Source organism: Abramis brama, assembly GCF_963993115.1.
Source record: "Abramis brama genome assembly, chromosome: 5".
Taxonomy (NCBI): domain Eukaryota; kingdom Metazoa; phylum Chordata; class Actinopteri; order Cypriniformes; family Leuciscidae; genus Abramis; species Abramis brama.
The window spans coordinates 9650565-9673880 of NC_139967.1; the positions used below are offsets into that span (position 1 = coordinate 9650565).

The 23316-nt window shown below is 40.7% G+C and overlaps 3 protein-coding genes across 7 annotated transcripts in view; 1 reads left to right on the forward strand and 2 right to left on the reverse strand.

Moving 5' to 3' along the window:
* The window catches only part of znrf3 (zinc and ring finger 3), a 70827-nt gene extending 67443 nt beyond the window's left edge, over positions 1 to 3384 (forward strand). For all 3 annotated transcript variants that reach the window (XM_084115590.1, XM_084115591.1, XM_084115592.1), the window contains one exon: positions 28 to 3384. In XM_084115590.1, the coding sequence (XP_083971716.1) occupies positions 28 to 1694 (1667 nt within the window). In that variant the 3' untranslated portion in view covers positions 1695 to 3384. The remainder of the gene's footprint in view (positions 1 to 27) is intronic.
* On the reverse strand, positions 3347 to 9375 carry coq5 (coenzyme Q5, methyltransferase). Its single transcript, XM_084115593.1, has 7 exons — positions 9154 to 9375; positions 8646 to 8795; positions 5935 to 6156; positions 5744 to 5850; positions 5376 to 5464; positions 4742 to 4853; positions 3347 to 4027 (listed from the first exon to the last, which is right to left on the reverse strand). Exons 1-7 carry the CDS (start codon positions 9347 to 9349, stop codon positions 3926 to 3928), a joined length of 978 nt encoding a protein of 325 aa, XP_083971719.1. The 5' UTR covers positions 9350 to 9375; the 3' UTR covers positions 3347 to 3925.
* A 1636-nt stretch (positions 9376 to 11011) lies between these two features.
* The window catches only part of kremen1 (kringle containing transmembrane protein 1), a 66679-nt gene continuing 54374 nt past the window's right edge, over positions 11012 to 23316 (reverse strand). Inside the window, exons 7-11 of one of the 3 annotated variants that reach the window (XM_084115677.1) lie at positions 23196 to 23305; positions 22864 to 23086; positions 20960 to 21187; positions 14341 to 14425; positions 11012 to 14038 (exon numbers count right to left, since the gene is read on the reverse strand). In XM_084115677.1, the coding sequence (XP_083971803.1) occupies positions 13882 to 14038; positions 14341 to 14425; positions 20960 to 21187; positions 22864 to 23086; positions 23196 to 23305 (803 nt within the window). In that variant the 3' untranslated portion in view covers positions 11012 to 13881. The remainder of the gene's footprint in view (positions 14039 to 14340; positions 14426 to 20959; positions 21188 to 22863; positions 23087 to 23195; positions 23306 to 23316) is intronic. The other 2 variants (XM_084115678.1, XM_084115679.1) reach the window with 2 other exon arrangements.

Sequence of the window (23316 nt, forward strand, 5' to 3'; positions counted from 1 at the left end):
TAACTGTGCATTTTTATTTTCTACCAGAACAAAAAAAGGGAAACCCAGGTGCCGTTTGCCTGGATCCAGGAAACCCAGTCCACAGCCGCCAGCAGAGAGTTGTCCTCCCTGTTCATTATCCAGGAAGAGTGCACAGAGCCGGGCAAGTGACGGCCTACCCTACACGGACCAGCATGGACCCCCATGGCAACCCCATCACTGTTTTAACAGTGGACCAGCACCCTGAGCAGGGCCTCTATCCTTCGCAATCTTCCTTTATTCGGGGTTACCCTGCCCTCCATTTGGACCGCACACTAAACCCGCACCATTGCGGCATGGAGCATCGCGGCCCTGCTTACCCACAAACCCATACATTCAAACGGCCCAAATTCCATGGACGCAACTTTTCTCGTGCTGCCTGCTTTTCCCAGTACGAGACCATGTACCAGCACTACTATTTTCAGGGCTTGACCTTTCCACAACCTGAAGGTCAGCCTGGTAATGGACTACACAAAGGTCACAGTCGACCCTTCCAGCCAGGACTTTTGTATCCTACTGTGGTGCACATGGCACCGGCTTCCTCTTCTCGTTTGGGTGACTCCGGAAGCACCTCAGGACTTAGTTGTTACCACGGGCACCGCTCCGTGTGTAGCGGTTACCTTGCGGACTGTCCTGGAAGTGACAGCAGCAGCAGTTCGGGTCAGTGCCACTGCTCCTCAAGTGACTCCATGTTGGATTGTACGGAAGTCAGCAACCAGGGCGTGTATGGAAGCTGTTCGACGTTCCGGAGCTCGCTAAGCAGTGATTATGATCCCTACGTGTACCGAAGTAAGAGTCCGTGTCGGGGATCGGCTGGGGAGGCTGGGACGCTGTTTTCTGCCGCCCCTCCAGCTGATGACATTTCGGCCCCAGTATCAGGGATGATGGACTGCCTACAACCTCCAGTTGGAGTGTGTTACAGTTCTGGGGACCAGTTGTCTAACTGCAGCCTGGAGCCCAATTGTAGTAACCACTCTTCATTGGAAACCAGGGAACTTACTAGCACTACCTCAGCCGGGCCCCTAGAGGGCTCTGTGGCAGAAAGGAGCCACAGCTCTGTGAAGCCTTGTGGAGAGCAAGGGGTAGCTTGCAACTGCTGTTTTGAGGTACCTAAATTACACTTAGAACGTAAAGGCAAGGAAGGAGAAGACCGAGGACGCTGCAGATGGGCCGCAGAGTCTCAGGCGGTCGCTTCCCCACAGAACTTTTATAGCGTTAGCACAGAGCAGCTACCGTCTCCAGATCATGTTAGCTATGACGGACTGCCGTGCTGCTTTTACACAGAGATGACTGTACACAGAGGAAGTGCTAGTAATTACGCTGAAGATTGTTCAGTTAACGTACAGTACACCCAGACAGACAGTGACGGATGCATGGGTCAGGGTTGCTGTGAGCTATCACAGCGAATACCCATAATTCCTGAGGATACAGACTGTGAATTAGGCTTGGGTCCAGAACCACAAACATGTTTGCTCCCTCCTAGACTTAACCTAGAGAGGGAAGAGAGGACTTCTGAGGAGAATTGTGACTTGTTTTTCACCTCAGGACAATGTAGAGGTCAAGTTTATCAGCAGCCTCAGGATGAAGAGGCGACAGCACTGTTTTCCTCACAGTGTACTGGCGTGTCTGAAACACAAGGGGGTGGCAAAGCATCTTATGATAGATCAGGGCTCTGATAGGAGACCCCAAAACAGCACAGGCTCTTGAAAATCAATAAATGTTAAACTTTTAAATAGTTGTGTTGTCAAAACTCTGGAGTGTACTTATCAGAAATGGTTTGCTTTTCAAATTAAGATTTTACAATTGTACTTTTTTTTTCTTTCAGTGTTGATCTTGTTCATTCCTGTGGCCTTCAGAATCTGTCACATCAACACAATGGTTATAGAAGGCAAAAGTACAAAGCTAAATAACAGCTATATTTGAATTTCACATACTTCCTCATGCAACACAAACTCAGAAATGTGAGTCATACAGAGCATCATTATATGAATGCTTTCTTGATTGGACTAGGACCAGGGATTATGTCTAAATGTATATGACTAACTTTTACGTTTTTATGACAATTTAGATTATGCCTAAGTTCCATGTTATTAGCGCTAAGATAATTTGAATGCTCTTTTTACATTCAGAATTGCATGCGAGCAGTAAGAAGTCATACAGCATGTACGTACATCTCAGTAAACTAAATGATTTCATTTAGAGAAATAAAAACCAAAATGGAACACTTCATGTGGAGGGAGTGCACATCAGGTGCTTGGGGTCATTTCTCACCGACAACTTAGCTAGGTGTAAATCGGACTTGAATATGTACATCTCCCTCTTTCTCTTCCTCTCTCAGGGCCTTTGTCTTTTTAGTACAGAAACAGACCATTTTAAAAATAAAAGTTCCTCTTTTTTTTTTTTTTTTTTTTTTATACTTGTCAATGGAGACTACTGAGCTACATGTATATCACACCAAAGTTTAGTTTGTCTCCAGGGTACAGTCAAAACACCACTGGTTGAATTAGAACCTGACTACTCTATAGGGTTAGAGGTGTAGGATCTCTAGTGTTTGACCCCTAAGTTGCTCTTTTTTTTTAAGCTAGCAGTTTGTCAGAAAGACGCCAAAGTATAATGGTTTAAAGAGATTGGAATGCAGTGGTATATATATATTTATATGTATCAAAAACCGCATAATTACCTTTAATAACTACACATTGCACTCATGCTTTACACATACACCATCATATCATCATGCCTTTCTGTTTTTACAGAGTATTTTATACTGTTTCTATGAAATGTACCCATACAGCTTACACAGGCGGTCATTTTAAAATAACTTTATTTATACATAGACTAAAACAGTGCCGTAACATGAGAATCTACTCTTGCCTTGCATAGAAATATGTACTGCAAATATAGCATTTTTTCTGGGTACTTGAGTCACTATTTAATATTTCGTATTGTTTGTAGCACTTAAGATTGTATAAAAGAAAATGTGTACAAAAATTAATATTTTTTAATTTTTTTAAAGATATAATTATTTTCTCCATTATCATTTTACAAATGTTAAAGGTTAGAGTTTGATCTGTGTATATTTCTGTATCTGTGTAGCAGCACATTTCATAAATGGAAATATGTTCTCTGAATATTTATTGACTAATATATTTATCTTTTAAGCCATGTCTTATGTTCAGAGTGTCTGTGAGGTTCTTTTCTTTTTTCTTGAGATCACTAATAAGAGACTTTGTAAATACATGGTAATTGCACACAAGACGATTAAATATTCTCTGACCAAAAACTGATTTTAAAATTTTAGTACAGTTTTGTAACAAAGTGTACAAAGATCTTTAAAAAATATATGGTTTTATTAAAGTAAAAACACAATTGACTGTTTCATTTTCGCCAAGCACAACACATCACAGGGAAGTTGTTCATGTTAAGGACCAGTTCCACTAATACAAAAGTGTGTGGATTTGATTGAGTCGAGAAGTAGAACTCACACAGCATTATATGAATGATGGGTAATTCATTGGGAGTGTTCATTACTAAACTTACATTGTGCAATGGGATAAAATAAAACATTGTCTTTTTTGTTTTATTAGGTCAGCATGTGCAACACATTGTCCAGCTTGTACAAATAAAAATAGTGCTCACATTCCATCAGCTTTAACAATTTAAATATCTCAGGAAAACATTTCACTCAAACTTTAAAGAACATTTTAATCTCTTCCATTTTCACTTCAAAGGGTGAACTGTGTTTCAATATACCAACAGCATAAATACATGAACACAGGACTTTCCATGCGGAGTTTCCTAAGAGCCTGTTGCACAAGTGTTTGATTTTACTGTCGTCCCATTGTTTGTAGAACTGCACTCTTTCTTGTCAGAGTTCATTTGGAGAGAAAGCTATACTCATGACAGGCACTCAGAGCTTGAATCCTGAATGAATGGCAACGATTCCTCCTGTCAGGTTAAAATACTGGACACACAAGAAGCCAGCATCCTCAATCATTTCCTTGAATGTTTCCTGTGGAAGACATATAGTATGATAAAGGTGTCTCACAACGTATTCTATAATTCGTTTTCACACAAATACTAAAATGCTTCATTTCACTCTTTGCTTAGATTACCATAGTTCAAATGTTATTTACAATATTGTAATACTTTTGAGTTTTCAGGATATTTTAGCATTGAAAAGCTGCAAAAATAAAACAAAGGATGTGCCCGAAGGATAAATCTGAATTTGGATAGTTAATAGCGCACGCGCGCATTCAAAAGCAATTTCAATACACCACATATTGATAGCTGCTTCCTGATGCCCACAAATTATATACAATATAATTAACCAACCATATAATTGTGAAAACATTGAAATCATTTTTTCCCTCCCTTCTCATATTTTTTTTCCCATCACCATGTCCCTTTAGGGGCTCCGTAGAATGCCTAATTTCCCAACATAGTATTCGGCTTCAGGTACCCCTAGCATGGTCAAAATTTCAGTGTGGCTTTCACAAAGAAAAATAATGAAATCTTGAAGAAAAATCAAATTAAAAATGATCCCTTAAATTTCAAGACCCAACACGGTTTTATTTTAGGCAAAATGAAGATAGACATTTGGATCAAAGCTACAAGGAAATTATTGCACTTGCACGAAAAGTCTTCTAAACACTTATTGTGCCATGTCTCTTATGCCTATCAAATAGTTGTATCACTAAGGAATGTGGATTTTGTTTTTTGTTACCTGGTCTGGGAACTTTCGGATGCTTTCCACCAAATATTGATATGATTTCCAGTCTCCAGCGATCACTTCACCCAACACAGGGATCATCTGAAAACTATATGCATCATACAGCCTGCAAAAAATAAATAAATCATGGAGCATGAATAAATCTTTTTTTTTTTTTAAAGTACATAAGTTATTACAAAAAAGTGATAAATGATTATAATATTTTTTAGTATAGCACAATATACAATACATATTATTTTAAAGTGTGTTTTTAAAGAATAGTGCCTGACAAATCAAAGACTGTGTTAATGACTGGCAAAAGAGCCCTAAAAAGACATGGTGATGGAAAAAAGCATTTACTTATTTTTCCTCCATCACCATGTCCCTTTAGGTGCCCCGTAAAAATAAACGTCAACTGAAAATATAAAAAACTTTTTTTATAGCTCATTTTATTTCAGCTAGTTTCCCAGGCGACATTTCTCATTTTCATTCAGTTCAACTTGTACAAAAATAACTAAAATGCACAAAAATAAATTAATACGGAAATAAAAATGAATAAAAACAATATAGACATATAAACAAAAACAAAACAAAATTACTAAAAATGAATTCTATAATAGTGATACTAAAATAACAGTGTTTCAATGACCTTGCGAGAAGAGGGTTGGTCACTTTGCTGAATTCTAGACACATGAAGCGTCCACCTGGCTTAAGGACGCGCAAAGCCTCTTGTAGAGCCTGCAAACAGAGACGTCATCTTAAAGAAAATCATAATAATAACTAGCCTACAGAATGATCAAAGACCTCATACACTCCCATTCTTCAAATCTGGAAATGAATAAATGATAACAACATGAAATGCAGTATGTTTTATATTAGATAGCAAGACACACAGATCATAAGTAGTACAGCAATATGGACAACAATTTGAAGTTAAACGGCTTTCAAGACTGTTATTTATTTCAGTGTCTATTTTTAAACTGTTCAGCAATCTGATGTGAAGTGTGAAGTCTTTACTTGCTCTATGTGGGTGACATTTCTGATGCCGAAGGCAATAGTGTATATGTCAAACTGATCGTCATCGAACGGAAGCTCTTCTGCATCGCCTGCGACCCATGACAGACCTGCAAGCATGTGACAATGAAATCAACCTTTATATTTCACTCCAAAACATGCATGATCATGTCTTTGGTTGCAGATGATCATACCTGTATTGATTCCTGCTTTCTCAGCCTTTTGTTTTCCAACTTTGAGCATTTCTTTATTGATGTCACACACCACGGCCCGTGACTGTGGAGGCCCTGCATCGTCGGACACATAATGTTCAGTGATGTCCTGCCACGATGGTGTCTGACGGGATTTTGCTCTTAGCCGCTGCTGACGATCATACATTGAGTGCGTGTACTCCAGGAAGCGGAAAGAGATGTCACCTACAGCAGAATAGCACATTTCTGAATTTGTACGAACATCTAGGGCAGGGGTTTTCAATCTTTTCAGTGCCATGGACCCGAAAATATGATCATCCCAATCCTAAAATTTAAAAGGCAGCTATATATTTTCATGTGTAAGGACCCAATTTATTCAGTGAAAAATCATTATTATGTGTAAAAATGTAAAATATAATTTGGAAAACAATTAGATTCTACTGTGTTACATTACATTTCTTTTCTAATCATTTATTTATTTTAATTTATCACATTTTTTATTTTAATTATCTATTTTTTACACTGTTTTTCTCTCAACTTTTCCATGGTCCAAATGTATGTTTTTGAAACCTTTTTGCTTTAAAGGAGCTGTATGTAAGAAATGTATTTCAATTAATCATAAAATGGCCCTGATATGTCACTAGACATTAAGAAATCATGTTCATTTCAAATACTTATATCACTGACAACAGTAGTCCGGCCAGGATATTGTCATTTAAAAAGTGAAGTTGCAGCCCTCAACTGATGTTGATGTTGTCATCTTGTGTTTTGGCCTGAAGCGCCACCCTCCACCTATCTACCAATCACGAAGTCAGTAGTGTTTCGGCATCCGGGTTGCCAGCTCTGCTCTAGTTACCACAGCTACGTAGCAGCCTACGTTCCTGCTGGATCCTGCAGCCTATCTGGCAACCTCGAGTCAGGGGGGAGGGGGAGGGGATACACCGCTCTACAGTAATTTGAAAGTAATTGCAGTACCAGTTTTGGCCACAATCTTACATACGGCTCCTTTAAATACTTTGGTCAGTTCAGGAATAATTTATGCAATTTTATATTATTTATATGAAAGAATTAAAAGAGCGGTTTCATGTCCATCCTTGTATTGTTCAACTTGTCGAGGCTGATATGGGATCTAGAAAATAATTAGTAATGAGTAATGCAATATTTTTTAGAGAGTAATTAGTACAGTAATCTAATTACACTGTTGAAGATGTAATTAGTAGCTAGTAATGAATTACTCTTTCAGAGTAACTTACCCAACACTGATGTTCAAGAAGCACATTAAAAGACAATTAATATTTAAAAGACACTTTATATTCAGTAATATTATCAATTTTATTGCATTGACAGTATTGAATGAGAACAAAACTTGAACACTGTTATTGCACTGAATTAAATCAACACTGAACTGACTTAAGCTGAATAACGACACTATTGCCTTCTGTTTATAACTGAATAAGGCTTGTTTCATAATTTGACGAACTTTGCACTAAACTGAATCAACATTTAAAGCTGCAGTCCGTAGTTTTTCCTCTTTGTCGCCATTTCTGTTCGAAATCTGCAATTGCAGTTATTCGCGGAATTATCAACTTTACGTGGGTTGTGCCCCGGCACGGCACAGCACGGATGAATTAATGTTTTGAGGAGAATGTGCGGCTGTCAGTCACCGCGCCGGTGTGGATACTGTCATTCGCAATCACGGATTCTACTTTTTGGAAATATGACTAACATAAGAATTTTCACCGGAAAATATCATCTGAACAAGTAAGTAACATCCACTTTTGTTCTGACCAACTAAAGGAAAAAAACATTGCAGTAAATCACGGCGATTAAATCTAACCATCGCTTATCATATCACGTCAAACCGTGCAAATTATACTTTGTTCTCAAATTGTTAATGCTAACAACATCTGCATTGCGTGACTACATTTAATGTCATTCCGATATTTATCCTTGTTTTCGCATGGGCCCGGTTACAGTCTCTTTTTTTCTGTAGCGACTCCGAAGTCCGAAGTCTTTCGCATTTTACAACGGGTGAATCTCCAGTTGTCACTGGTGATTGTTGTTTGAACCTTTCTGGATCTGCCATCAAATTTATACGTTTAATTATATCAAGTGCTGTGAGAAAAGGCTATAAATCTCCACCTCCAACTTCCTCACACGCAATATAGCCTACTAGACGAGACATCTTCTTTATATGTACAGATGTGATGTAATGACGCAAAGACATGCTCGAATTTCCCGCAGAAATCCACCAGTACCACTGGAATTAAAAACATTATTACAAGCTTACCATCTTAAATCGAGCTAAGGCAAGCAGATACTTTTGAACACAGGCTGGTTATGTACTTGCTCAATTTATTTTGGATAATTTTTAACCCAAAAAGGTTACGGACTGCAGCTTTAACTGAGTAATGACACTACTATCTTCTGTAGAACTGTTTTATAGTTCATTTCATAAATAAAGAACTTTGCAACATTCATGCTACTATTGAACTAAATTGAGCTGAATAATGACACTAGTGTCTTTTTAGAGCTGCTTTTCAGCTGAAATTGTATTCGTTTAATAATTTAAGAACTTGGCAGCATTAATGCTGTTATTTTCTTGTTTATTACTGTGAAGCTGCTTTAAAACGATCTGTATAGTATAAAGCTCTAGATAAATAAAATTAAAATGAATGAAATGAAATAACGAACAAGTGATAGTTTTGATTAACCTGTGCCACCAGCCGTGTCCAGTAGCCGCAGCCCCGGCTGAGGGTTCATAATGTGCAGCAGTGTGTCTTTCCACAATCTGTGGATTCCCAAACTCATGGCGTCATTCATCACGTCATACTTCTCGGCCACACTTTCAAACACCTTATACACTGACAGTTGAAAAACAACGAGAGAAATGGAAATGTCATGCATGCCTAGTGGAAAGGTTCTAGCACACACTATCTAATATCAAAAACTCAATTTAAACACGTTTAATTAGGCATAGACAACTAATCATACTAATGAACATACATAAACAACCTATACCAAATATGAAGGCAGATACAGTTGCCAGTAGATAGTTTCCATATACTTGTACAGAACAACTAAAAAAGCCAGTTTAATTTTGTTTAGGTATGTGACATTTAGGTAGCAGGACACATAAACGTATCATGTAATGTTGTCATATATTCTCTTTTGAGTAACGTTAGTCAAACAGTCCTAATAAGCTGATGTGTGTAAACTCACCTTTCTCTGCTTTCTCCTCCTCTGGGACTGTTTGGAATCCAAAGTGCGTACTTCTGCCCTCTGTGCTATCGCTATATCCTCGACACCCTGTGATCCCAGCACGACAGCATAAATGTTTGATTCGACACCGTGAAACATGATGAATATTTCGCGTAGAATAGGAGAAAAATCTAAGTGCCCTGATGGAGGCCGCCATGTTTCTCTCAAGTTCAGTTGCGCAAGCACTGCGTCATAAACCCGTAGCGCGACGAGTTGTAGTTCCGGCGGATCTTTGTTGGACTACAAACATGTAGATATTTGATCTCCACCTGCTACAGATCAAATATTCAGTAAATATTAACAGTAGTAAAAACTATGGTGCTTGACAGCCGGCCTTGACTTGCATAAAAAAATAGACCCCAAGTTAATGACGTCTTGATTAACTTTTGTTATTACCCTCTTTTAAAACATATTGGAAATTTAAAGCCCATACATGTGTGAGCCATACGAATGAGCCAAATTTATTTTTAATGTACGTGTGAAAGCTTGTTCTGTGGGGACAGGTTTATTCACAATTATCAAAATTATAATAAAAAGATCATTTTACTTTATGAAATACGAATAATATGTATGTAGGCTTATATATATTTTTGTCGTGTAGACAAAAGCATTTTCTAACTGTTTAATCTTGTCACACAAACGAGTTGGTGAATCTTTAAAAATGTATTTAGGCTAATAATTTCTAAAATATTTTATAGAAAGATTTATTAGGCAGAAAGATTTATTGATAGATAGTTCTGGATTTCTAGTTTTATTTTTTGATAAATTTTACTTTTTATTATTGTGTATATTCTTTAATTATGTCCCTTGATGTAGGCCTAATTACTATTCTTTTTCATTGTATCACAGCTAACTGGAAAATGTTTATGCTTTGGCAATTCAAGTAAAGACACATTACCAGATTAAACAAAAACAAAAAATCTAACAGAGATGTGTGTATTTCATTGTTTTTCTTCTAACACCGCTAAAACTCCACGAAATGTCATGTCATCTAAACATTTGTTGTTTGAATTAATGCAACTGCTATTCATAAGGGAAAGACATGACAATAAAGTATGTGTTAAGTAACCCACACCAGTAGAGGGCACTATAGGATTCATAGTCATGCTTGTTGAATACGCAGTGCTTCTGACTGAGTGGATTTCATTATCTGTGGTATTTAACGAGTAAAGGCTGATTGTGTTTATTGGCAATCAACAAATCACCATGAATTTAATAGATGCATTAGCTGTGAGTGCATCATTTATTCAGATCAGTAAAAAAAACTCATTGATACATTGTATTTATTTTGTGATTTATGTTTGTGTTGCATTGTAATACTCTGAATGTGTTCACCTCACATACCATGAACATCTGCAGGTGGGCAGCCACACACACACACACACACACACACACAGGGGAAATGGCTTACACATGGGGCCTGTAATACAGGCTTTGTTTGTGCATCCACTCTACGTCTGGTAGTCATTTTATCTGATAAGCATTTAAGCAACGCAGAAAACATCAGAGCTGAATTTCTTCCTTCCTTCACTTTTTTTTCTCTTCAGCAGATGTTGTTTGGAGGTCTAGTTTTCAACTACATGCTTGTTTGCATATTTCCCCCTTTGTCATGTCTGTTTTAATAAAACGCTGTGATTGTGCATGAAACTTTGGTCATCTTACAAGCAAATTATGGAGTCTCCCGAAGGATCTAATTTGCATTGTAAATTCCCTCTCTCTCGCTCTCTTCTTACCTCTATGTAAATTATTGCATGACATCATTAAAAAAAATAGCATTAGTGACAACTCCTGATGTATACAAAGCAAACACGACAGGCATAAGAAACATGCATATTTATTTTCGCACTCAGGACACATTAAATAAAAACTACAAAGGTAACATACAAAAGATAGATTATATCCCATTTTACATCCAAAATAACAATAATTTATGGTATAAATTAAAATTCTCACTATTTTATTTACAATTCCATGAAAACAACATCTTTTTTTATTATCCCTGGAAGCACCCTTTCCCAAAATTGTAGGGATTCCTATCTTGGTTTCTCAGAAGGAAGGCCCAGTGGCATTGTGATAAACCACAGAAGGATATGACACTTTTTTTCCACTGCTAAAAGTGTTACGGCGTTCTGCCTTGCAATCTAAATGGACGCCTGGTTTCTGCATTATTCATCAGCCTTTCCAGATGAATATGACCTTGTTGGATTTAACCTGTCACTTTGGGTTTGTCTCTTTCTCTGTGACCGGTGACACTTTAGTATGCATGGGCAGCCTCAGGCACTGCAGAGCTAAGGTTATGACGAAGTATGCATTAATTAACAGACAAGTGCAGACAAACACACTTATATTGAGGTAAAGTGAGATCTTTGCACTTGAATTGGGTGGGTGGCTTGCTTAGCTGAGGTCTTGTTACAGATTTGTTTTCTTATACAAGGTATTGGTTTTCAAAAGATGCAAGTTGTGATATAATCATAGTTTTAAAAAGGTTGCCCCTAAAACATTACACAAGATAAGTACTTCGGTAATAAAGTGCAAAATGTAGTGATTTTGTTAATTCGTTTTTGTTGGTACAGCATTAGTGACATACCCACAAAAAATGCAATGCTGCTCCCCCATGTGTCAGATAATATACTGAATGTTCTCAAAGGGATTTATAAATGAAGGGCCTTTACAATATCACTAAAACTTACATTAAGTACTACTCATCATAGCACTAAGTACAAAACGGTTGACCTGTGACTGATGGCTGTGCAAGTGCTGTAAACCGCAAGCTAAATGTCATGATGACAAAACAGGATAGTTTACTCAAAAATGAAATTTCTCTTTTTTGTCCATACATTGAAAGTCATTTGAGAACACTGGGCCTCATTCATGAAATTCATGAATTCATCATCAATCTCAACTTTGATAGTTAAACAATCATTTGTAAAAAGGGACGCACATACATACACATTTGAATTAAAATGAATTATTACATGTAAGTGTTAAGCTTGCAGACAAGTACTATTGGTGTGATCTATAATAATAAAAAAGAAAATGGATTACACAACCACTTTCAATAATTTGTGTTTTATATATTACGCTTATTTCCACATTTAACTAATGTTAACATCTGAATGTTTTACGCACCACGTACGTGTGGTTGGGAGGAGGTGTACGTTTTTTCCATACCAACTAACATAAATAAAAAAAAAAGGAACACTTTCGCTTTAGGAACAAATTTGCACAAAAGATTTTTCATGAATGAGGACCAATGCTGTTTTGGATCCCACCGACTTGGACAAAAACAATTGAAACATTCACTGAAAATATCTTCTTTTGTGTTCTAAGAACGTTATACATGTTGACAGAATTTTCACTTTTGGGTGAACCAGCCCTTTAACCGGTTTGCGCGTTCCTTTGCAATCCTCGCAGCTAGCAGTGCAGTGATCCGCATGGTTTTTGGCTGGCTGGAAAAGTGCTTCAGAATGTGAGAGCTCAAGTTGTGGTAAAGGGGGAGAAAGAGCAAATTGTTTTGGAAGAATTTCACCACAGCCTCTATTGGGGAGTGAAATGAAAGGGGATGATGTTCGATTGTTCCCACATAGAATTACACAATGTTCATCACAATGCTTCTCTTGCTCAAGTCGAAAACCTGACAAGAATAATATGCCCCAATGACACCCACAGGACTACATTTATCTTGAGAATCCCCAAGAAGAAAAAAACACTCCCTTAGTGCCTATTCTCATTTGCAATTCAATGCTCCAAAGGATCAATGTTTTTACATCATCGAGACATTATGACAGCTTTAAAGACAGACAAGAGTTTTTTTTCAGTCCTGAAGGCACTTAAAGGCAATGCAGAAAGATCAAAACCCAACACAAACGATGAGAGACGAAAGCGAGGTCCATAGGGATGTCTGAACTACAGCTCGTTTTGAACATTGCCCAACTTGTAGCAATTTCAGGCTTTGGTTCTCCGCAGTCCATCTCGCCTATTCTCTCTCTCTCTCTCTCTCTCTCGACTTTTTTGTTGTTCACTTTGAGTCTGAATTGCTCTCGACATGATTGTGACATCAATCCTCCGCCGGTTCAGCCAGCTCTCTTACATCTGAAGAAAGGAGTTCTGTGCTCCTCAACAACAGGTGACCTACATTAGAGGTTAAAGAGTGAATGAAGCAGAATCGTATCTCTCGTCCAGAGGGGCTCCGTGGATTTTTTCTTTTTTTTTTCTTTTTTGGTTATATAAGTGGTTTTGTCTTTCAGTGTGCTCCACATTGGAGTCTCACGCTTTCTTTAATGCAGACGCTTATCGGTTCATCACTTCTGTGAAAGCAGAGAAAGAAACAGCTGGGCCACTTTTCCATTTTTCGCCATTGGTCATTTGTTCGTTTTGGTCTGTGGCAACAGAAACATTCCAGCACTCCTTTGCTAATCAAATCGCTTGGTTTATATGTGCACCTGTCACATAATTTGTTGAGATGCAAATTGAGAGTAAGCGCATTGGCCAGCTCATTTTGCACAGTTTATTTGTTTCTTACCAACAACCGATTGGCACGTTTAGACTGGGCCCTGCGCTGGTCATTTGAAGTGAAGTAGGGATCGGTCGGATCCCTTTTCAACGCCCAGCAGCAGAAGACCAGCATTGCGTACAGTGTGTGCATCTTTTAGGGGGCTAAAGCAGCCGTAGAGGTCAGAGGCGTTGAGGTTAGTTTCCCACGAGAGGGCTGAGGTCTCCATGGTGGTTCTTGAGTTTCTTCTTAAACAGAGAGATGGTGGAAGGTCTGTAGAAGATGATCCAGGGTTCAGACGTAGTGCTCTGCGCACACGAATCTGACCCGCTGATTGACGGGATGGATGGGGATCTGAGAGGGGGCGACAAACACAAAAAGACGATTGATTCACATCACACTTTTATGTGCTGCAATATGCCTGGTAAAAACCAAATGACATGCAAATTGTACAGGCGAACATCCATTATGAGCAAAATAGACTCTATAAATCTGACAACAGTGCAGTGATAAACCTGCACAACTTCCTTGTACCTGCAATAAAACCTTCTATAAGCTAGTCAATTTCATCACAATTCTTCATCTCATGCTTAATAATGGCATTTCAAATCGAAAAACTTTATAAAATATATTTAGTTTGTAGCATTTGTACTTACTTTACAGTAAGATGCAGGAGCAGCTTAGCTACCATGGCTATGACTGTTAGCGTTAGCAGAGCAGCTAATGCGTAGATGGTCCACACTGTAAAACATGACATGTTTATTAGTGACAGACAGTAAAACTAATGCAGCCTCATAATTACAGTTGTACTAAAAGGGAAGGCTATCACTAGTGAAAACTCAAGTACTAGTAAAAAGAGTGGCTAGCTTTAGAAATGTAAAGCACAGAGCTAACAGCTCAAATTTGAAAGCTAACAATAAAATAAAAAACATGATAACCATTTCGCCAGCTCCAACATTACAGTATGATACAGTAAAATCAGAATGTATTAATGTCGGATCTCCCAAGGAAGCTTTCACAGTCTTTTTGTTAAATGTATCTTTTAACAGTCGTGGCTAATGTTACCACAGTATATTACAGTAACACTAAATGTAGTTATAAATATTCAATATGCCCCTTATGGAAAAACCACATTAATTTCATGTGTTCAACATGTGTTTCACAGGGTAATTTACATGGGATTCACACAAACATGAAGCACACATTTACCATGTGCAAAACACGTTTCCCATGTGGTTTTTCTGTAAGGGTATATTTATTGATGGCTTTCCTGGAAATTTTGTGAAGCAACATATTAATATTGTGATGATTTTAATGCACTTTATACATGGCCAGTAGCTTCCCTAAAGACTGTGTTATTAGACTAGTTTTGTTATCTTTAATATGTTTAAAACGCCTCGGTTACGACTGTAACCTCGGTTCCCTGAAGAGGGAACGAGCGTTGCGTCGAGTTTGACGCTATGGGAACGCTTTGCGTGATGACGTCTTGAAGCACATGTAAAATCAGTCCAATGGTGTGGCGGAACGTCAGAGGCGGGTGACGTCACGTACCAGGAAGCTATAAAAGCCGGCCCGAAACAGAAAACGAAAGCTTCGTAAAGTCTGAAGTCGTGTTGACAGGCATGAAGGAGATATGGCAAGGTGACGCAACGCTCGTTCCCTCTTCAGGGAACCGAGGTTACAGTCGTAACCGAGGCGTTCCCTTTCAAGGGAACTCGCGTTGCGTCGAGTTTGACGCTATGGGAACGTCTATACCAACGCCTCCATAGCTACAAATGTCTGTCCTGTGTGAAATCTGGTGAGCAGCACTAGGAAGACAAAACATGAGACCCTGGAGCAGAGTCTAGATCCAGAGAGTAGAACCTGACGAAAGTGTGCGGTGAGGACCAGCCTGCCGCATCACAAACGTCCTGTAACGAAACTCCTGATATAAGGGCCTTAGAGGCCGCCATACTCCTCGTAGAGTGCGACCGGACAGCCTACAGGAGAAGGCTGTCCAGCCGCCTCATAAGCAAGTGAGATAGTCTCAACCACCCACTGCTCATCCTTTGCTTAGACACTGGACCTCCCTTGTTAGGGGAGCAAATGTCACTTTTACGCCACAGGGCAGCTCTGTGGACATACGCGTCTAACGCCCGAACAGGGCAAAGCAAATTAATCGCCTCCTGGTCCGATTTCGAAAGGGAGGAGGACCTCCAAGTGCCACGAGGGAAACGAGATACCAAAGGGGTCTTTCCCCACAGACATTCCACCCAAAGGACTGTGGTAAGCACCTACGGCCGCCACATAAACCTTTAAAGTGGACGGGGTCAGACCTGCAGTGAACCGGTCCTGCAGAAACTCCAGAACTGTACCAATTGGGCAGTTGACTGGATCCAACCGACGGTCACTACACAAAGAGGTGAATACTCTCCAGTTCAGGGCATAAAGTTTCCTCGTGGAGGGAGCTCTGGACTGTAGAATGGTCTCAACAACCTCAGTTGAGAGACCTGACTCTATGAGCTGGGCCCCCTCAGAGGCCAAGCCCACAGGTTCCACAGTTCTGGTCGGGGGTGAAAAATCGAGCCCCCTGCTTGGGACAGAAGGTCCCTCCTGACGGGTAGCTCCAGAGGAGGCCCGTCGAGGAGGGACACAAGATCGGGAAACCATACTCTGCCCGGCCAGCGCGGGGCTATAAGAAGCAGGCAAACCCGGTCCCTGCGAACTCTTTCTAGAACTCCCGGGAGCAGAGCAACTGGGGGAAAGGCGTACAGACGTAGCCTCGGCCACGTCTGTACCATAGCATCCAGTCCCAGAGGAGCTGGATGCGTGAGGGAGAACCAAAGTGGACAGTGAGACGTCTCTCGAGACGCAAACAGATCCACTTATAATTTCCATATCAGCTCCACCACCTCGGGGGTGGAGCCACCATTCCCCGGGCCTCGGCCCCTGTCTCGACAGAGTGTCTGCTCCTATATTCTGGACCCCGGGGATGTAGGCTGCCTTGAGTGACAGCAACTTCCCCTGGGACCACAAGAGGATATGGCGTGCCAGCGCAAACCCCCTTGATATAGGCGACTACCGACGTGTTGTCCGTATGTACTACACATGGTGTCCCCTGAGACCTGTGATAAAGCTCCTCAGAGCCCGGAAGACAGCTAACATCTCTAGGCTATAGAATGCCAGGAACGATGATGGTCTTCCCACAGACCTTGAGATGAGCGACCCTCAGGATCGCTCCCCAACCCGTGAGGGAAGCATCCGTCGTTAGCAGTTTGCGACGACAAGGAGCTCCCAGCACTGGGCCCTGGGACAGGAACCAAGGTTTCTTCCACATAACCAAGGCACGTAGGCATCACCGCGTGACCTTGATTGTGCGAAATGGGTTGCCCCTCGGGGAAAAACCCTCTGGTCCTGAGCCACCACTGCAGGGGCCTCATGTGCAGCAGTCCAAAAGGTATCCCGTTGGAAGCTGCTGCCATGAGACCCAACAGTCTCTGGAACTGTTTGACAGTGAGTAGCTGGCCTAGCTTTACACTTCTCACAGCTGCCAGGATCGAAGCGTGGCGATGACAGGCGCGCCTGCATCGACACTGAATCCCAAACCACGCCTAAAAAAGTGGTCCTCTAAAATAGAGAAGCACACTCTTCTTGGCGTTCAGCCGTAACCCCAACTCTTTCATATGGGCGAGAACAACATCTCGATGTTGAACCGCCATCTAATGCGACTGAGCTAAAATCAACCAATCGTCGATGTAGTTCGTGATGCGAATACCCCGGAGGCGCAGAGGCGCCAGAGCTGCATCCACGCATTTGGTGAAAGTGCGGGGTGATAAAGCCAGGCCGAATGGAAGAACTCGATATTGGTATGCTTTGCCCCCGAAAGCAAACCTCAGGAACTTCCAATGACACGGACGGATGGAAATATGCGTCCTTGAGGTCTATCGTGACAAACCAGTCCTCGGACTAATCTGTGGCACGATTGTCTCAATGTTAACATTTTGAACTTGAGCTGCATGACAACTCGAAGACCTAAAATGGGACGCAATCCCCCGTCCTACTTTGGAACTATGAAGTACCGGCTGTAAAACCCGGTTTCCCTGTTGGAGGGAGGTACATATTCTATGGCCCCTTTCTCTAACAGAGTGTTTACTTCCTGTTCCATAACCAGAACCTGCTCGGGGCCCACCATTGTGGGCAGGACCCCCATAAACCGCGGTGGGCGTTACCAGAATTGTATCTAATACCCTTTTTCCACGGTCTGCAGGACCCAACGAGAAACATTTGACAGTAGCTTCCACGCTGTCAAAGATTCTACTAGAGGTACCAGTCTCTCGGATTTTGTTGCTGTTGAGTAGTCGGTTCGTCGCCCTGTAACGGCGCACCGGCAGGGAACGACCAAACAGACTGCTCTAGCACCCTCCTCAGAGGGGGCGGGCATCCCGAGGCCACTACGTTTCCGGGTGGACCTTGAGATATGTGCTCGCCGGAGACCGCTGCGCCCTGTAACACCGGAGGCGGCAGGGTTGGCAGAACGGTCCCCTGAGGGCACCGAAGAGAGACGGCACCGTATTTTTCTCCTGCTGTTGAGCAGTCGGTTCGTCGCCCTGTAACGGCGCACCGGCAGGGAACGACCAAACAGACTGCTCTAGCACCCTCCTCAGAGGAGGCGGGCATCCCGAGGCCACTACGTTTCCGGGTGGACCTTGAGATATGTGCTCGCCGGAGACCGCTGCGCCCTGTAACGCCGGAGGCGGCAGGGTTGGCAGAACGGTCCCCTGAGGGCACCGAAGAGAGACGGGCACCGTGAAAAGAGGTGTTAACCGCTCTGCTTCGGGGGGACTACCCTCATTTGTCCTGAGCCCTCAGACATCAGGACTTTTTCCCAGCAGCCTTCTTGGCGGTAATAACGGTCCGCAGATCCGTTTTACCCCTCGAAGACTGCTGGGTTTGAGAGCGCCCTCCGTGTCCCCGAGATTTTTGTGGGGGAGCACGGGAGGAAACGCTCTGTTTCTGAGTGGCGCGGTGCTCAGCGCTCTTTTTAGAGGAGTGAGGCTGCTCCCGCTCAGCAGCCTCATAGAAAGAACGGCGGGGGAGAAGTTTCTGAAGTGCAGCTGCCTGTTTTGAAGCTTCTTGTGACTTCGCTACAGCACTATTAACTGCGTCTCCAAATAACCCTTGCGTGGATACTGGTGCATCTAAAAGAACATGTTTTTCTTTGTCCTTTATGTTACTTAAGTTGAGCCACAGATGCCTCTCAGTGGCCACCAGGGCTGCCATAGAGCGGCCGATGGATTTAGCCGTCTCCTTGGTGGCCCTGAGAGACAAATCCGTGGCTCTACGCAGTTCAGACACCGTATCAGCACTAATACCCCCGCCCTCCTCAAAATCACCCAATAACTCAGCCTGGTAAGCCTGCATTATGGACATTGTATGTAAACACGCTGCAGCTTGACCGGCGGCGGCATAAGCTTTATGAACCAGGGAAGAAGTAACTTTTACTGGCTTGGATGGAAGTGCAGGAGCCTTCAGAGAAGATGCCGTTGCTGGAGAGAGATAGCTCGCGAGCGTCTCTTCCACCTTCGGCATCTCCCCATAACCATGCTCTTTATAATTGTGAATGGATGAATAGTGTGATGTTTGTGCAGTATACACTCGATATGACACTGGTTTCGCCCACGATCTCGACACCTCGGTGTGGAGATCGGGGAAAAACGGCAGGCTCCTGCGCTGGGGCTGCGCACGAGATGGCAGGAAGCGTTCGTCGAGCTTACTTTTCGAACGAACGTCCTGCCTATCTTCTGGCCACTCAATAGACAGTCTGTCAACAGCTCTAGTAATGACATCGAGCAGTTCCTCAAACGCATGAGACTGAGGTGGCGAATCCTCAGACTCAGCTACAATACTCACAACATCCAACTCCTCAGAGCTGGATAGTTGCAGTACTGGTACCTCTATCGGGGGGGAAGAAACCGCAGCGCGTGCTTCCACACCCTGATAAGAGGCACTGGATCTATCAGACGGATGCTGAGATAAGGCAGAGCCCGTCTCAACATCCACTGATAAATCCATCTGTGAACCCCAGGTCTGAGATCGACGCCGTGCCTCGGCAGCGGCGGGACCCGAGCCCTGGGGAGCGTGGTCGGGATTGAACCGAGCCAAGCGGGATCGGAGCGTACGCAATGGAAGCGCACAGCAATGCACACAGTCACCACCCTCGAGTGCTGACTGGGCATGCTCCTCTCCCAAACAAACAACACAAAGAGTGTGTGTGTCACCTCCCGTTAAATAACGCGGGCAGGGATGGACACACACTCTAAACTGCTGCTCGCTCGCCATACTGAATATATATATATATGATATAGACAGACAACACCAAATATACAGACAGATTTCACACAGAGCGCAACTGAAGACTCAGAAAGCTTTCGTTTTCTGTTTCGGGCCGGCTTTTATAGCTTCCTGGTACGTGACGTCACCCGCCTCTGACGTTCCGCCACACCATTGGACTGATTTTACATGTGCTTCAAGACGTCATCACGCAAAGCGTTCCCATAGCGTCAAACTCGACGCAACGCGAGTTCCCTTGAAAGGGAAGCATTTCTGATTTATACTTCAAAAGCAAAAATGTTTTCAGAAGTTGTGGCATATACACTTCAAAAAATATTTAATCCAATAAATTCTACTGTTGAAAAGCTTGATATCAGTAAGATTTTTTATAAGTCTTTTATGTTCACAATTTATTTGATTAAAAATACAGTAAAACAGAAATATTGTGAAATATTATTACGATTTAAAATGACTGTTTTCTGTTTGAATATATTTTAAAATGTAATTTATTCCTGTGATGTCAAAGCTGAATTTTCAGCATCATTACTCCAGTCTTCAGTGTCACATGATCCTTCAGAAATCATTATAATATTTGTAGAAATCATTGTCTTATTTTTTTAACAAATTAGTTTATTAAATAAATGTCCAATATACTTGCAAACAAATTACTGAGCAAATACATAAATATCAAGATATATATTGAATCTGAAAAGTAAAGGGATATCATTTTTAGGCATTTGGGCAGAAAGTATAGTTACCATGGTAAACTGTAGTAAGGGTAAGGTGATAAATCCCCTGTTTGTTTTTTTTTGTTGTTTTTTTTGTTTTGTTTTTTGTTTAATACAGTATGCAACTAAATTGTTACGTAATCTCACCAGGCTATCAGGCTATATTTTTTTATATTTAGTATAAAAAAGTGAGGAAAGTAGCAGGTCTGAAGCAAAAAGAAGAGAACTGGACACATACTGGTGCTGTGGCCTGTGGTCCGGCCCGGTCCAGGCCACTGACCTGGCATGTTTGCAGGACTTGATGTGATTACATGTGATTGATGTGAGTACAGGAGCGAGGATTTTCCACTCTGACTGGTATTTGATTTTGCTGTAGTGCTTCCCGTACCAGGCCGCACTGTACTGGTGTCCTCTTCATCACCATCGTCATCCTCTTCCACAGGTCTGACTCCTTGATTGCTTAAAGCTGTGGGGAGTTCATATGTGGTAATCAGCCAATGAAACACAAACAGAACCCAAAAATTCCTTGTTAAGATATGCTGATCATCTGATTAAAATTCATAACGTTTCTATTTACGTCCCCCCGGACATCACGGAGAGAGATTTCAAAGCTCTTTCAAAAAAACATCACGTCTCTCATTCAGCGTTGTAGACGCAGATATAAACGCAGTATGTGGTGTTTGAATCAAACTCTGCCTGCGGGGGAAAAGGGCTCTGTGAATAGTGAAAGCCAATTTGCTTCTTGACCTTTTCTTTCAGAAAAACCTTTTTCCATTTCATACTTCCCACTCCCTTTTATTCTTCCTCAGATTGTGGTTATTGAACTCTGCTTCCCAAAACAACACAACAGAAAGTGACAGCGTGTCTGAAAATTGTATAGATATGACAAAAAAGCATCCAGAGAGTGCTGCTTACACATATTTGTCTTCTATTTTTTTCTTTTTATATTACTATTTTAAACTCATAGAAACAGCAGAGTGTGTTTAGTAACATCATATGATGCATGATTTTAGAGTTATGTTGTTTTTAGTTTGTGTCTCTTAGCTTTGAGTAGAGGCTTTAATTGTCGTCAAATACAACTAATCAAAAGTTTGACTCAGTAAGGTTTTTTTTAAATGTTTTTTATTTTATTTTATTTTTTTAAATGTTTTTTATTTTATTTTTATATTTTATTTAAGTCTCTAATGCTCACTAAAGCTGCATTTATTTGATCAAAAACACAGTAAAAGCAGTAATATTGAGAAAAATTCTTTAAAATCAGTTGTAAATGCAAAAAATAGAATATATGTGTGTGGTTTTTTAACAATATATTAAAATAAAATATATTTAATATATTTAAAAATGTAATTTATTCCTGTGACGTCAAAGCTGAATTTTCAGCATATTTTTTCCAGTCTTCAGAGTCACATGATCCTTCAGAAATATATAGAAATATGCTGATGTACAGCTCAAGAAACATTACTTACTATTATCACTATTGAAAACATTTGTGCTAGTTGTGGAAACTGATATATTTTGTAAAAAAAAATTGTAGAAAGTGAAATATAAATCTTTTGTAACATTATAAATGTCTTTACTGTTATTTTTGATCAATTTAATGTATTTGCCGAAAAGAAGTATTTATAAAAAGGTAACACTTTACAATAAGGATCATTTGTTAACATTAGTTAATGTATTAACTAACATGAACTAACAATGAGCAACACCTTTATTACAGTATTTATTAATCTTTGTTAATGTTAGTTAATAAAAGCACAGTCGTTCATTGTTTGTTCATGTTAGTTCACAGTGCATTAACTAATGTTAACAAATACAACATTTGATTTTAATAATGTATTATTAAATGTTGAAATTAACATTAACTAAAAATAATAAATTCTGTAGAAGTATTGTTCATTCTTAGTTCATGTTAACTAAGGAAACCTTATTGTAAAGCGTTACCGATGAAAAAGACAAAAAGTTAAAAGAAAAGTTAAAAAAATCTTACTAACTCCAAACTTTTAGAATATATATATATATATATATATATATATATGTAGATTTCGATTTCACACACTTTTTTTGTAACATTTGCAGTGATATGACCATATATAAAAGTGGACAGTCAAATGTTTCCAAATATAAATCAAAAGAAATCCTCACCGTGATAAAGAACAGAAAATCCCTGTGCCTCATTTGTCCTATCTGAGAAAAAATACAAAATGACAAAGTCTGCAGTGACGTTCACGATGTCCCGCGGTGGATTGCGGCCATCGAATCGCGCCACCACCCGATTGGAGTTTCCATCCAACAGTTCCACCATATCAGTCTGGTCCACGATATTGAAGAAAGTAAAGTTGAACAGAAGGACAGAAGCACCTGGAACCTGGAAGAGCAACATGACAAAGATAAGACAGCTGTCAGTATGCCAGATACATATTATGTGTTTTGGCTCTAGCAGGCTCTCTCTCCATTAGGAAATTAAAAGATTATACCTGAATGGTCCAGTAGCAGACCCTGCCAGGTCTGTATTTGTCTGGGAAGTCAGGAGAGTAGATTACTGCAGAGGGCGATGTGTAGTTTCCTCCACAAGCGCCTACTTTTGCTATAGGAGCA